Here is a 12,155-nt window from a genome sequence, read left to right on the forward strand (position 1 = left end):
TCACGCTGAACCAGACCGTGAACACAACACGGCGGAACAAATATACTAAAGCTGTGCCAGCACGGGCCTGACACGACAGCCTGAATGGTCGGGGAAGGAACCGTAGTGATTTCATGGCAGCGCCACCAGGCAGGCAACTGCAGAAACACAGACTGCCAACAACACAATGAAATTCCAGGCAAGCCCTCACAAGGTGGATGAAAAGGAGAAAATAACAAAGACAGACAGAAGGAGAAGAAACAACAGAGGGGGGAAAATGGAAAGAGTGTCCCGGCAAGAAAGAGAAGGACAGCCGGGACAAAGAAAACAGAACTGGGAGGAGAAACTGGAGGTGAAGTGGGAAATGTGAAAAGGCAGAAGGTGAGGAGACAAAGACACATAAACAGAGAGGAAGACGAGGATGAGTCAGTCCTGCTCTCAGCTGGGCTACATTCCTGTCCGGTCTTGCTGTTTCTCATCTTTACCTCTCTGCTCTGTGCACCGTTACTGCTGCTGAATGTGGCATTAAGACTTTTTCCAGATTTAACCCTGCAGAAACTGCACAGCTGTTCAGTCATCCTCAGACGGTCTTGACCTTTAACCCTGCGAGTAAACTGTTTCCTTAACTGATAAAGATGGTGGTCTCAGTTATGAAAATAAGACCCAGGTGGTAGCACATAAAGTAAATTCCCTTTAAACAGAGTAAACCTATGTTAAAACTGTGCGCCGCCCCTCCTCTTCCATCTCTCTCCACTCTTGTTCCGACTGTTTATTATTACTCTCCTGGAACAATAAGCCCGATCTGCAGAGCCTCCCTGGGTATGTAAAGTATGATCACTTCTTACATTTAGTTCCACATGAAACAAAAGTTGTGTCTTAGCATGAACTCGTAGAGTTTGTTTTTTGAGAGCCCTTTGGATGATTTGGATTTTGCCACAGCAAATAAAGCCCAAAACATATTTGAGTAAAACCTCAATATAAGCCTGTAGTTGTCGTGCCATAAAGTCATAATAAAAAAAATAAAAAAAGAATAATTGGTTAATGTGAGGCGATGAGCAGGTTACAGCTATGAGCCAGAACTCCGGAGTCCTTTGATGGATTCGCTGTCTTAAAGGAAAGACAGATGAAATCCAAATGAAATGAAACAACACGTTTTAAATTTGAGCAGCTTCATTGCTTTATTTTTATGTAACGCCTCCTGTTTGCTGCAAAGTTCTCTGGACTTTCTCGAACTTTAAAGACAGTTCATCGGTTTTTACTCTGGTGACGCTCATGTTTGTTAGCTGGACATGTCAGAGACACCTCTGCGCAGAAATGGCAAACTGTGAGTCTTCTGATTGGCTCTGATGACATTAAACACCACGACATGCAAAATATCCAGTCCAGAGTTCAACATTCCTCATCAATGCTTCACAGCAGGGTGAGTACGGGACAAATAAACACACTTTCTTTTTTTATTATTTAATCTCTGTGACTGTGAAGACAAAAACTGGGACTAAAGAAGGATTTCAGACTAGAAACGATTCATATCTGTCACCTTCTTGTTCCATAACTCAGCTTCCAATGTGCAATTCAGAAGCTCACCACTCATTGGATGGTGGACCAGATAAAAACTGGAAGAGAAACAGTGAGCTGTCCTTGAACAGTTTGCTGCTGTAGAGCTTCACAACAGAGTGCTGTGTTTGTGCTGGGCAGCAACCAGAAGATTTATAATGGGAGGAGACTGTGAAAGTGCAGTGGGGCAATTTCACACAATTCCCCTTTGAAAAATAATTGTTAAAATAAAGCTGTCAGTCAGCACTCATGTGCCCTGCTTTAAGTCCTTGGTATTAACGCCTACTGCTGATTATGACTGTGAAGTCTTTTTTTCGTTCCTGTTACGGCCGTCTGGATCACAAACTGAGTGATGAAAATGTTAGGGGTTTAAGTGCACTTCTTTTTTTTTGTCTCTAGTCCTGGTCAGGAAAAATGGAATAACAAGTGAAGAGACTCTCATGAAACTACACTTCTGCCCCAACAACAGGACTCTGTGGGGGTAAAAAAGGGGGGCAATTCATGCAAAACCTCAATTCATAGTTTAGAGGTAAAGTAATGGCACAGTAAACATAATTAGGATTAGAGCATTACAAAGAAATGGGAGGAGAGAAACCAGCTGGGTGTTTCATGTCAAAGGGGGCGCAAGGTGCCTGTTTCTATACACCATCAAAAAAAAAAAATAATAATAATGACTTCAGACGACAGGCAGCTGCACCAGGAGGTGACCTGCACACTCAGGCATGGTAAGAAACACTGTTGTCATGGCAGAGAGGAATATCATTTCTTTATTTCCAGCTGCATCCTCAGTGCTTTGGCTCTGTCTTCCCTTAAAGAAGGAACAGCCCCAGCTGGAAATGTCCCCATGAGATAATCCCCCCTTCAACGATCAACCAAAGATTCGCAACACTTCACTGTGTGAAGTCAAAAGGGATGTTGGTAGAAAAAAAAAAGAGAGAGACAGAAATCTCCTCCCCTTCCCCTCTTCACTGTTTATCACCTTTCAGTACATCTCGACCCACTTCTGCTTCCCCGGCGTTCTGTGCTTCCGTCTGTTTTTAATTCCTTTCCCTGTAAATCAGGACGGATCTGACGAGGAGCACGATGGGTGGCAGGTTGTACTAACGCTGGACTCCTGGCACTCCCCAACACCAAGACTGGGAGGGAGTCACTGAGGATTTCAGAATAAAGTCTGGTCTCTTTCTCATTGTGGGCAAAGGCAACTATGGGATTAAAAGTAATTAGGTTTTCATCGTTTTTATTATCCCCACACAAGCTGCGTAACGTTAAAGCATCTGCAGGCACCTGTTGTGGGTCAGAGCCAGAGACTCAACGATTACTTAACTTCAGAGTCCAGCTTCAGGCTCAAATCGGATGTGGAACAGAGATTTGCCACCTATTTAAGCTTAAAAACTCATGTAGATCTCATTTATTAAAACATCTGTAGATCATTATCTGTCCACTCCATGAACTCTTGGCAGTTCCTTCGTGCACTGCGCACTGGCAGCACTACACAAGCCTCAGGTCCCAACACAACTTTGTCATACAAGTTATTGTAACGTCAGGTTATAACAGGAAGGTGGGAAGGGGGGGTCATCTTTGAGCAGAGCTCTCTTCCTGTTTGCGTAAAATGCTTCCAAAGAAGGTGAGACTCACCTTCCTTGGTGGTGCCATCCGTCTGCTGTGGCACTCCGGGGCCCGACACGTATTCTGGGGTGACGGTGACGCGGTAGGTGGTTTGGGGCTGGAGCTCCTGGAGGACTATTGTCGTCTCCGGGCCGTCGGTGGTCGTCTCCAGCCTGGAGCGCTCGTCCCCGACGGGTTCGTAGGTCAAATGATAGCGAGTGACAGCACCTGGAGCCGGCTGCCACGAAACTCTGAAGCTCTGTGTCGTCTCTTCAGATACTCTCAGATTCTGCACTGGACCTTGTACTGAAACATGTCAGTGGGTTTGAGTTTCACTGCTAAGGTTTGCCAGCTTTAAAAAAATCTGAAAGATGTGAGACTTGAGTCGACATACAAACCTTCTAAAGTGGTCTCAAAGCCCGTCACAGGCAGGCTCTCGCCTTTGTCGTAGTGAGCGTAAACATTGACTTCGTAGCGGGTCAGCGGGGTCAGGTAGTGGAGGACTGTGGAGAGCTGGTCCCCGGGCACAGATATGGAAACATAATGCCCGTCGGCATCATCGTCTGGTTTAAACTTCAGCAAATATGACTTGACGTTGTCTGCGTCGATCTGCCACGAGGCCCTGAAGCTCCTCGGGCTGACCTCGGAGAAGGTCAGGCCCCTCGGTTGGATCAGCTCTGGAGAAAGTGGAAGGTAACCAGATTAATGTGAGATATGAGTCACACTGAAAACTACAGCGGGTTTATTTGACAAAAAAAAAAACTTCTCATCAGTGGAGATACTAAAATCAATGACTTCACCCATGGCCTGTGCAGAATCAGCATTTTAAATTGGTGTCCAGGATGTAAAATAAGATAAAGTGACCCCACTGAGGTGCTGCCCACACACGTTTCCATTTTGTTTTGACAAGACTTCCCTAAAAAAGAAAATCTCTAAAGGAAACCCCAGAGGGTGAAGGAATCCAGGGGCTGGAGGTGCTGACCTGCCCACCGCCTAATAAAGATGTACAGTCTCCAACCGTTCTGACAGCTCTGTCATTTAAACAACCCCAGCGAGGCGGAGGCTGTGATTGACCTGCTCATTCCGGCTCTCTTTGGTGACATAAAGTTATTATTATATAAGAATTATATAATCAGCAATCAAAGCTGCTGTGAGTCACTTTCTGCGCTGGCAGAACTGGAAGCTCCTTCTGGCAAACTAACACAGAATCCTCACTTGTTGGTTTTACAGCTCCTGCAAGTAAATCTTCCCTGCTTGTTTAAACTTGACTACCAGATGGATAATGATTTCAGCAAAAGAATGCATCTTAAACTCAGGATTTGTACGTGGACAGACAACAATCCCCACAGTCTGGACCGTCCCGGTGCTCCAACCAGATACAAAGAGACCACTATTTGACCCAGTTCTGAATATTTCCACATGCCGGAACCGTACCTGACTTTGGATGATCAAACGGCCGACATGTGCTGAACACATTGAGGTAAAGAAGGAAGAGTTTGGCCGGAGAAGACAGGCCTGGCACACTGACATGAACATAATTGCGTGCATGTGGCTCATTGTCTATTGTAGTCGCCGCTTCCCTCAGCAGTGAAGGCTGTTAGAGTTACTTCTAAGTGCTGCAGCAATTAATTGTAAAAATGTTTTGATCACCACAACTCTCAGGTTGTGTTACAATCCATGGATTGATTAAAAATGTTCACGGAGCTCACAGAGCAGTGAAATAAACCCACTTCAGACCACCATGAAAAACCATCCATCCACCCGTTACATACAGCTAAAGCCTGGGGTTTGAACGCAGATCCGTTTCACACGTGAGGTGGCTCAAAAATGATAAAAATACATCACATTTGAAAGTGTTACATCCCAAACTGGCAGCATAATTCTTTTAATGCTGTATTTTTACTTTATTTTGAGGAAACCTTTGCTAGTTTGAGATAATGACGTTGGTCTATCAAATTCTTCAGCAAAGACGAACAAACTTAAAGTAGACAGCAAATCGTGAAACTGAACTGACCGACAGAGTTCTGAGAAATAAGAAACGAAATAATAAATGAAAATGAGAAGGTCAAACTCAGATTCAGTGTCATCAGCATAGAGGATTAAATCGATCTGACTTACTTCTCTGTAAGATTTTCTGCAGTTCCTGTTCGATCCTCAGGCAGATTGACTGTGTCAGCTCTGTGGAAATTCTCTGGAAGGCGTCGAAATCCTCCACGGTGTACACATGGGTCTCCGCGGGCGTGTTGGCGATGGCCTCCAGCTCGGATCGTACGGCGTCCTTAACGCCCACCGCAAAGATCTCCACGTCGGCGCTCCTCAGCTTGGTGGCAGGCTCCTGGAAGGCGTCGGACGACTTGCCATCGGTGATGAGGATGGTGACACGGGGAACGTTGTCACGTGCCCCCCTGGTGGCCTGGAAGATCTTCTCCCTCACGTAGGTCATGGCCCTGCCGGTGTTGGTGGAGCCGCCTCTGTACGGGAACGATCTCACCGCCTTGACCACGGCGGCCAGGTCGTGGTGAGAGTTCAGGTGGAACTCCGTGTGGGGGTCTCTGCTGTACTGGACCAAGCTGATCTGGACCTTATCTGGACCGATGTCGAAGGTGTTCACCAACACCTCCAGGAAAGCTCTGACTTTTGCGAAGTTGGCCAGACCAATACTGTAGGAGCCGTCGACCAGGAGGACGACGTCAGCTTGAACGTCCACGCCAAGAGAACATTCTGGGTGGGGAAACAGAAAAATCACCAAACTAAAGCTCATTGTTCTCTTTTCTTTGTCATCTTTTCCCCCTCTGAATTCTAAATATTTATAATAAAGGAACAAAGTCCAAGATGGCCAATAACTAATAAAATTTGAGGCTTCAAAACGCAGTTCACAGACCAATGAGCGGACACATGATCGCTCCATTTGTGTGTTAATGACCATCTCTACTTGGCACTCACCCAGCGACACTTTAACCGGCTGCGTCTTCTCCATGGCCATGATGGGCTCGCTGGGTACCAGGCCCTTCAGAGCAAACACGCTGATCTCGTACTGCGTGTCCGGAGAAAGGTCCCCGACCACCATGGAGGTCTGAGACGGGCCCACGTACAGCTCCTGCCGCTTGGTGCCGGTCATCATGGGGATCATCTGCACTTTGTATCCGGAAATGTCTCCGAGGGAGGCGTCCCAGGACACCCGTACGGACTTGGAGGCCACCTCGAGGACTTGGAGGTTGCGGGGAGGCTCCACAACTGCGTGGATCCAAAATGAAATCCAGAGTTACAGGATAAGCCAAAGTTTGATAAATCTGCACAGTAAATCCAGCTGAGTCAGTTTAAGATTTGGAGATCAGTAACACTCTCGTGTCCCTCAAGCATGAAAGTGGAAGCAGGAGACGGTTAGCTTGGCATAACTACGTGACGGGGGAAGCGGAGCCAGGCTGAGTCCGAGTGTTTACAGATTAAACAAACAAGGTACAACTTGTGAATAAGTGGAGGTTTGGAAGGAACTTCGAAGGCGTTGCTGAAAGGACTGTTATCTTTGGACAAAGTCAGGCTGAATGCGTCCATCTGAACCAACTTTCCAACAGAAGACAGACGCTCAGACCTCACCTTCTTCTCCGCTGGCCAGCGTGTTGAGTTGATCTTCAACTCCAGCGCACATCTGAGTGATGAGCTGCTTCTGCATGCTCTTGATCCTGTCAAAGTTGGCGACGTTGTAGACGTGTCTTCTGTGAGGGCTGCTGGCCATCTGCTTCATCTCAACCTCATCGGCCGCTTTCACACCTGAATCGGACCAAAGCAAACAAAACATCAAGCTGATACCGCTGAATTAAGGAGTACTCGCTTCAGGTGAATCGTTTCTCTTTCGGTCCGGCCTGACTGGGAGAGAAATCCTTAAACGAACCGGTTTCCAGCCTCGGCCTCAGAAGCTGGGTTGTGGGTTGTTTGTTTATTAGCTCCAGGTTTCACTGACAGGTCCAGTAGTCCTCTTTTCATCTTATTTTCTGTTTGTCAGGTTTGGGTTCCTTTGGTTTTGGTTCGAGGGAAGACACCAGATTCTCGGACCGTTCGTTGGTTGTTTTTGTTTCTTTTGGTTTTAGATCATCAGACTTTTGTTTTTCTTGGTTGTGTAATTATGGTTGTGAGTTTTGTGTGTTTAGAAAATAACAGACAGTTTCTTTCAGTTTGGTGTCGGGGTTTCCCTCTTTTGGTTAAAAATGTTCAAGATTGAGGAGGGAATAGAAACAATGTTAGCATCTTAAAAGTTCTCTGGTTGGATTCATCATCAATCAACAAGAATGCGCATTGAAAATTGAAGCAGTTGGACTGCAGGAGTTTTATGATCTCTTATTCTTCTTACATTTTAACCAAAGAACAACTCAACAAACAATCAGTGCTCAGTAAGTACTTACTTTTTCTGATACTCCTCTTTGTTTTTATTATCTCTTCTTTCCTCCCTCCCCTTCTTCTGTGTTTCTTTAACAATAATTCACCAACATTCATTTGTAGTGTGTTTCCAGCATACAAATGGCTTTAGCCTGAAGTAACTACGTGCATGAACCAAAAACACTGCACTTCGCTCAAGTACTGAGCTACTTTAGTAGTGAAGAACTTGTGACTACGCAGATTGGTTAGAATAAAATGATTTATCATTCGTGGTGCTGGTTAAACCTGAACTTTCTTCACATAAGCATCTTTTCTTCTCAAAGGAGCAGCTTTAACTTCTCTATGTGTGACCCATTTCCACTGACTGTAAAAGATGAGCTTCTGTTTTGTTTTTTTTCCTGTTCTTTCTTTGCACCCATAGCAACAGCCCACTTCTGTTTCTCCTTCTTCAGTCTGTGGAAAGTCTGACAGCGAGGCCGAAGCGTAAACATACATAAAACTTGCTATCGCTCGCTGTTAAGGTTAATGATGTAGGAATCCATCCTTGTTCCATTATTACGTCATCATGGGCTGCTTTTGTTGCAAACACAGTTAAAAGCGTTAAATACGGATGGAAAATGTCGGATGTGGAATGTAATAAAGTCGTTCTGGCTGCATACCGAGGACAAAGATCTCCACCCCGGAGCTCCTGAGCTGCCTGGCCTGACTCTCCACCGCATCCTCAGACGTGCCATCTGTGATGATCACCAGCACTTTGGGAAAACCCTTCCTGGCGCCGGACGCCTCGGTGAAAGCGTTTTTCAGGACGTAGTTGAGGGCATCGCCTGGAGCAACAACACAGACGAGTTTTACTACAGTTTTACTGGTCTGGATTAAACACACTAAATAGGTCTGTGAACAGTTTGATGTGAAAAAGATAAAAAGTGAAATATTCTCATGTCGGAGTAAAAATGAAAATAATAAATATTCTGATTGAGGAAAAGGACACTCGTTCGGTGGATCAAACCAGATTGGTCTGTTTTTATAGTTAAAGTAGCCTCTATATTCGATCCAACATTAATTTATCCTCTTAATCTACATCTATCACAATTTCTTATACAAATAATGTTATTATCAGTTAGTTCCCAAAAGGATCACATGATCTAATTCTTTCAAAAAAATACTAGTTTTTTTTACAAATCTGTGAGTGGACCAGCTTCACAGTTAAATAAATATGTTAACAGGATTGAAGCTATTTGACATTTTTCAGCCAAAATTTAAAGAAAAATATTTATATTTATATAATATTTATGTATATATTAGAAATAATTAAAAAACAAAAGCATTTAAAAAAAGTTAAATTTAAGTGAAAATTAAATTTTTTATTTCAAATGTTACATTTTAATTTAGCAGGATAATAAAATCAGCAATCAACAACCCAAATAAATTTGAAAATAAAGAAAAGTCACATTTGTGAAAAATCCAATTGAAGTTTGGAATTTTTAACAAAAATTTGAAATGTCTTAATAAAAAAACAGCAGCGCACCTGTCCTGGTGTTCCCGCCTTTGTACGGCAGCGTGCTGATGGCGCGCATCAGCGCCGGTCGTGTCAGGTGTTGCTTCAGGTTGAACTCGGTTCTGGCGTCGTCGCTGTACTGCATCACCCCCACGCGGGTTTTGTCTTCTCCAACGTGAAAGGCGCCGGCCGCCGCTGAGATGAAGTTGCGGATATATTTGAAGTTTGGCGTGCCTACGCTCCAGGAGCCGTCCACCAGGAACACCACGTCGGCGATGGCGCTGGCAGAGCATTCTGGGAAAACGGTTGTGGAGGAGGAAGGAGTGAGTGCTGACTAACTGACTCATCTAAACTTAATGAGACACTTCAGTAAATACAGAAAAAGTGGAGATGAATGGGAGAAGTGTGACGGAGGTTGGTCAGATTTAGTTTCTGGCTACGAAATGTGCTGCACACGCTCAGCGCTGATTTTTATTTTTCTGTTTGAGTTGATGTTCAACGATGCTTGCTGACTCGTTCGGATCAGTTGTAGGTAGAAGTGGACGGCTTTCTGGGAGTTTCCTCGAGACTTTCCTCTCATGAAAAGAAGGAAAAATCAGCACTAAGTTGTGAGAACGGGGCCAGGGCGGCAGCAGCGCTCTTGTAAATCAGTATCTGTAATGGTTTCCACTTCTCGAAGCACTTCAGGGCTGGGCTCCTCTCAGCGAGCATGCGCAGCTTCCTTCCTACGGGCATAATTGGCAGGCAGGGAACCAAACCGATGACCGAATACTTCAGAGATTTATGGAGGCCTAATTTTGATTATTACTACACAATGGGGTGTTGTGTGGTCGCTGCTGAGCTCAGGCTGATGGACGGCGCCCAACAACGGAGGAGAAAACTCAGGAACAAAAGCAGGGAAAGAGCGTTTAAGATGGATGAAGAGGACTTACTGACTGAATCGGAGGAGTCCGGCCTCCTGGACGGTCTGCCGGTTGATTCAACTGGAAAACAATCAAACAATCATGTAATGAGGACGACGGCTCTGTGACCTGCTGCAGACTTCTGGAAACAAAACCCCTCTTTAGTTTCCATATCTGAGACTTATTCGGTTCCTCGAGAAGCAGAGAAACTGGTCTTTTCTAACATATTTCCGGGGAATCTCCGGAACTCAGCGTCAGCCGAGTACGAGCCGGAGCCAAACATCACTCACTCACTCACTCACTCACTGGAATTCACCCATTCATACACATGTAACGCCACTTTCCCAACCTGCACCTGTCTGTTCTGTCCTGACTCCACCTGCAGGACGTGTTGCCTCCTTCCATCAGTTTGGATTTTGGCCATTTCAGATTAAACAATATCTGCTTGTCACACCTCATCAGACGGCTGTTTTATACATTTTTTCCCAAGTTAATAATCTCCTGTATAAAAATCACGCTGCTGCGGTTTGGTTTCATTCGTTTTTTGGCTTTTGGGTTTGTTTCCTCGGCGGTGAAACCAAAGACTATGGACAACAATGTTCCTAACATACTGCTCATATTATTTTGTCCCCACGAAAATACATTTAAAAAAAATTCAGCAGCTGCTTTAAATATTGATTTACATCGCTGACAAAAACCAGCTCACCACTTCTAACTGTTCTGGAGCAGATGGAGTTTACTGAGTTAGATTTTTAGCACCAAAAAGCCTCAAAATCTCACTGAAATCAGGAATCATCTCCCACCTGATGTTCTGATTCTCTCCTGATGTGGAATTACTGAAAGCTGTCCAGTCTGAATTAAACACTCCAGATTGAGTCCATTTTCAGGGAATCTTGTGGTTAAACTGTTTCAAACATCTGAATGAAATTTAGATCCCAATTTAGATTACAATCTTTTGACGTAATCAGCTCATCTTAAATTACGATGTAGGAAACTGAGTAATAACTCTAAGTATGAACACTGTGGCGATTGATTTCTTAACTAAATCCATCATGTTGAGCTAAAATGACTAACGTTAAATGTTAGAATCAGGATGATCCTCAGCAGTGACCAGCTGCAGACGAACTCTGCTGGGATTTGGTTGGACGTCTGCTGTTAATTTGCACAAAGACGGTGACTCACGTGTAATCTGGCCGGAGATGGGCAGACTCTCCTCGGAGCCCACGTACGAGGATATCGTGACGACATAATCCACATTAGGACTCAGGTCCGAGATGGAGGTCTTGGTTGCAGATGCAGGCAGAGTGAATTCTTTTGTTGGTTCTTCTACAAGAATGCAGTCAGAGGGAAACCATTAGGAAATTATTGCATTACTTCACTTCTCCAAGAGTCAAAAGCAGAAAAAGAACCGATTCCTTCTATCGACCCGAGGACCGGTATGATTCAATTTAATGAAAACTTTCCGCATCGCTGTGAATCAAAACACATTATTCCAACTCTTTAGGACTTAAATATCATAATAATGCCTATAATTAAAATTCCTCAGCTTCAAAAGCTCTCGCCTTGGCTTTATTAGATTTGCAACGCCTGCTGAGTGAGTTTATTCAAGATTCAAGATGTTTATTGTCATGTGGACAGTAAAACTCAGCAGTTAAACCCCATAATGAAACTATTACTGTCTGTCCTGGAATACCAGATAAGGATTAGGGAGGTGCTATTAACAAACAATACAACAGTACAGAATAAATAATGTCGGTGGGAGGGGAGCGAGACAAAGATGTCCGCCACGGTGGGCGCCATTTTAACCATCACCATGAATCTTACTGTCACGAATAATTCATATAAATATATAAATCATTTAGCTGCTTACTTTGATTAAGAGCAGTTAACACAATTCTCAACTAACATTAGCTTAGTTGACTAACAGTAAATAAGAAAACTCGCATTAGTTGTGTTAGAGAGCTGCTTTATTTAAGACTACTTGCCTGTTGTTCCGAATTAAAATTACATGCATGCTAATGTCAGTTCTGTCCCAGCTAAGTAAAGCTAACTGAGCTAACCATTAGCCTCAGCAGGTAATGATAGTTAATATGCAGGTTATTCAACACCTGACCTGATTATTATTATTTTGTCAGTTCACTTCAGCCCAGTTCGGATGATTACGTGTGCACGACTGCAGCAGTTAGCTAATGCTAATTCTGTAACTAACAGTAACTAAGTTTTGTCAGGGAAAGTTAACTTTCACATCT

General features: G+C 44.2%; 1 protein-coding gene across 8 annotated transcripts in view; it reads right to left on the reverse strand.

Annotated features, from left to right (window-relative positions):
• col12a1b (collagen, type XII, alpha 1b) overlaps positions 1 to 12,155 on the reverse strand; it is a 78,913-nt gene that overhangs the window by 62,203 nt on the left and 4,555 nt on the right. For 7 of the 8 annotated variants that reach the window (XM_029495842.1, XM_029495846.1, XM_029495845.1 and 4 more), the window contains exons 4-12: positions 11,089 to 11,232; positions 9,937 to 9,987; positions 9,035 to 9,298; positions 8,169 to 8,333; positions 6,733 to 6,906; positions 6,082 to 6,372; positions 5,257 to 5,859; positions 3,537 to 3,815; positions 3,169 to 3,444 (exon numbers count right to left, since the gene is read on the reverse strand). The exons of the other annotated variant lie outside the window; for it this stretch is intronic. In XM_029495842.1, coding sequence (XP_029351702.1) covers positions 3,169 to 3,444; positions 3,537 to 3,815; positions 5,257 to 5,859; positions 6,082 to 6,372; positions 6,733 to 6,906; positions 8,169 to 8,333; positions 9,035 to 9,298; positions 9,937 to 9,987; positions 11,089 to 11,232 — 2,247 coding nt within the window. The remainder of the gene's footprint in view (positions 1 to 3,168; positions 3,445 to 3,536; positions 3,816 to 5,256; positions 5,860 to 6,081; positions 6,373 to 6,732; positions 6,907 to 8,168; positions 8,334 to 9,034; positions 9,299 to 9,936; positions 9,988 to 11,088; positions 11,233 to 12,155) is intronic. 8 annotated transcript variants of the gene reach the window in all.

The sequence above is a fragment of the Echeneis naucrates genome, chromosome 24 (genome assembly GCF_900963305.1).
Source record: "Echeneis naucrates chromosome 24, fEcheNa1.1, whole genome shotgun sequence".
NCBI lineage: Eukaryota > Metazoa > Chordata > Actinopteri > Carangiformes > Echeneidae > Echeneis > Echeneis naucrates.